Below are 3,055 nucleotides of genomic sequence, written 5' to 3' on the forward strand. Positions count from 1 at the left end.
GGTGGCAGTACGGGAAGCCGCGCGGAGATAGTGGACAAAGCTTTAACATTGAGTTGGCAGGGGTTGCGCCATTTTATTGAAGCTTCCATCTTTTCCAGCTTAGCCAATACTATTTGTAGGGTTGGTTCGTAAAGCGTGGTCATTGTTTCACTTTACGATAGGAAAGTGGGGTAAATAATCAATCGAAAATTATTGGAGATAAGATGTACTGCAGAGACATTTTCCTTGGACAAAACAAGCTCTTTTTGTTTGTGCGGTCGTGTCAAGTGGTTGGTCAATCTGCTAGCTATCCGTGCGCGGCTGCCTTGAACGGCAGCGCAAGAGATGCGGCTTCCCCCAAAATCGATCAAACATTAAAGTTATTACAAAAAAATACTTTTTATTCATAATCATAATTATAAAAAATAAAACGAAGCGTAAACTTAGCCATGCCCCTTATTACATCACTACATTAATTTTTAAAGGTAATTTTACAAGAAAAATATTTCTCCCCTTACTATAGCTAAATAGGGGACTGTGACGTGGCCTCCTTTCCCAAATCTCCCCCCTTATGCTAAGTGTTTGATAAGAATGAGAGTAGGAAAGTTGAAACCAACGTTCTACCCGCCATCCCATGTGCCACACAATAAAAATGACTGCTTGGTTTAAGCAGTCACTTTTACTGTGCAGCAAAACTTACAACAGAAGGGCAGACATTTGGCAGAAGGCCTCATCACAGTCTCCTATATAGCCCATCGGGGCCAGGAAGCCTGATTACTTCTTGTTGTTGGACTTTGAGGAGTACTGGGGGTTGTTGGGGTTCTTCTGGTTGGCCCTGTTGTTCGAGTTAGACTGAGAACCTTGGTACCCCGAGGGACGGCCTGTAACATTCAAATAAACATTAGACAAATAATCAAGAGAGCTCCACAAAGTGAAATATTGCATCGTAACGATGTTGTTACGTCCGTTATCGTTTTCAATAACGACAACCAAACGACAATATAATTTCGCGATATCGCGATATTTTTGGATTTTTTTTCCAGCTAAGTGTCAGTGATTGTTGAAATAACGCACGAAAGGACCCAAAGGACCTCGATGTGTCAGAAAATGCCATGAACACGTCATTTTGACAGATTAGTGTTCTTTCGAGAGGATGGAGGGCCACATGGGTCTTTGGTAATTACCTGGGCCAGTGGTAGAATTGTTGGAGTTGCACTGATTAGCACGGTTATTTTGAGTGGCACGGTCCATTTTCTGCAAAAGTAAAAATAAAAGGTTACAAGGTACCCAGCAGCACCAATGCACTTCAACGCGTATTAACTGTGGCAACGCGCGTAAAAATGCGCATACAAGGGGTGCGCTTCGTGTGAATTACGCGCATAATATTCCAATCGCATTTGAAGCGTTAAAGCGCATTATGCGTCGAAGATGGGAGTTCGCAGCTCTTTGCACGGCTCTTCCCCCTCCGGGCCCCCGCCCCTGCCACCCCCTCACCGTTTGCGTTCGAAAGATATTGCTTATCTGTACTTCGTCCCTATATTTGCAGGCTAATTTCCAAGAATCTCATCGCACCATGTCAAAGCTGTCCCTAGATTTCTTCCGTGTCGCCTTTGGCGCTTTTTGCTATGGTATTTCCCACAAAAAGACAAGGTGTCCGAGGATCTTTCCCTAGAGACGTTCGTTCTTTCCGTAAGAGAGGCACAAGCACAAGCACATTTCACTCAAGTGCAGTTTTCGTGCCTTTACAGGCGAGCTAACTTGTTCGTCCTCCTACACCCCAAAAATGTGTCCTACTTTTCTACTCAAAACAAATCACAATCACTCAAGAAAATCAAGTACACAAAAACAATCCTTATCAACACAAACGGGTAACTTTTACGTCCGTGGGTAGAAACAGCCGCAAGGGACTGCCTCGAAATGAACCACAATCAAAACCACACTTTTCAGGGTGTACAGGGAACGGTTTTCACAGGATGACTCACCTTGACAAGAAGTTTGGGAATGACGCTTGGGAACGACGCTTGCGGACGACACTTGCGAACGGCACAGACAGCGCGGCGAGAACAACTCTCGGCGGGGTGGCAGGCGGATTGCGAGGGGCTGGTCTGGATGGCGTCGGTGTTGGTCGTTCCTGACGAGGTGGGCGTTCTGCGTGTGCAATTCCTTGCCTTCGGGCTGGCTGCTGGTCGCCGAGTGACGCGGACGCCTTTTATACGAGGGCTGGGAGAGCTCCAGTTGTTAGGGGTTCCCACTAGGGGTCCACCGCCGGTGAAGTCCAGGGGGGGCTGGTGTGGCCCGGCGGCCCTGGCCCCGCCCCGCGGCCGACCCTTCCCCCTCCCACGAAGCTCCGGCCCGCGGCCCGCCGCGCCATGCGCGGGGGGCCCAACCCAGCCCATTCGCAAGCGCCATCGCCTGCACCCGAGCTCTCGAGCAGCGGGCCGGGACACGGCAGCGGGCGCGACCGGGGACCGGGTTACACCCTCTGGAAACGTCTCTGGGTAGAGCAGCTCTTTTTGCTTCCTTTTGAGCTAAATGTTCATCCAAAAATTCCTAAAAGTGGTGAAACTTTGCGGGCACGATGCTTGGGCCCCGACCCGGCCACCTAATTCAGTCTCCCGTTCATATTTCACCGTTCTATAGTCTCATGGTTTGTGTCTCATTCCCTCTTTTCGAAAACAAAAGGCGAGCGTGCAAGGGATCATCCAGAGAGTACGTCCGTCATGAACCGTTACAAAACCGCCAAGTTGAGCGGACGTAAGCTCACGAGCGCCTGGTGGGTAGGCAACATCTTGCCTGCAATGCATGCGTGCGTAGCGGGGTGGCCCACCCCAAACCTCGCAGGCGCCCAGCAGGGGAATGAATTGGAGGAAAAGCGGACGAACTTTCGGGACGACCCCTAAGAGCATATGAGCGCTCCTTCCAATGCGGTATAAACACTTCACCCTCGGCTTCAACGCAGTTCTTTCAACAGTGCGCCTGCAAGTAAAAGGGTAAAAAAAATAAAGAAGAAAAATAATTGTTTCCTTCCTGTTTTAAGGCGCTATAGATCGCAACGCACATCTCGCATCTCGCTGAC

The 3,055-nt window shown here is 49.2% G+C and overlaps 1 protein-coding gene across 1 annotated transcript in view; it reads right to left on the reverse strand.

Moving 5' to 3' along the window:
• Positions 1 to 359: 359 nt before the first annotated feature.
• The window catches only part of LOC113205071 (uncharacterized), a 4,196-nt gene continuing 1,500 nt past the window's right edge, over positions 360 to 3,055 (reverse strand). Inside the window, exons 2-4 of the mRNA XM_052265086.1 lie at positions 1,962 to 2,230; positions 1,164 to 1,233; positions 360 to 860 (exon numbers count right to left, since the gene is read on the reverse strand). Coding sequence (XP_052121046.1) covers positions 754 to 860; positions 1,164 to 1,233; positions 1,962 to 2,230 — 446 coding nt within the window. The 3' untranslated portion in view covers positions 360 to 753. The remainder of the gene's footprint in view (positions 861 to 1,163; positions 1,234 to 1,961; positions 2,231 to 3,055) is intronic.

The sequence above is a fragment of the Frankliniella occidentalis genome, unplaced genomic scaffold (genome assembly GCF_000697945.3).
Source record: "Frankliniella occidentalis isolate FOCC.00 unplaced genomic scaffold, Focc_3.1 Scaffold23, whole genome shotgun sequence".
Taxonomy (NCBI): domain Eukaryota; kingdom Metazoa; phylum Arthropoda; class Insecta; order Thysanoptera; family Thripidae; genus Frankliniella; species Frankliniella occidentalis.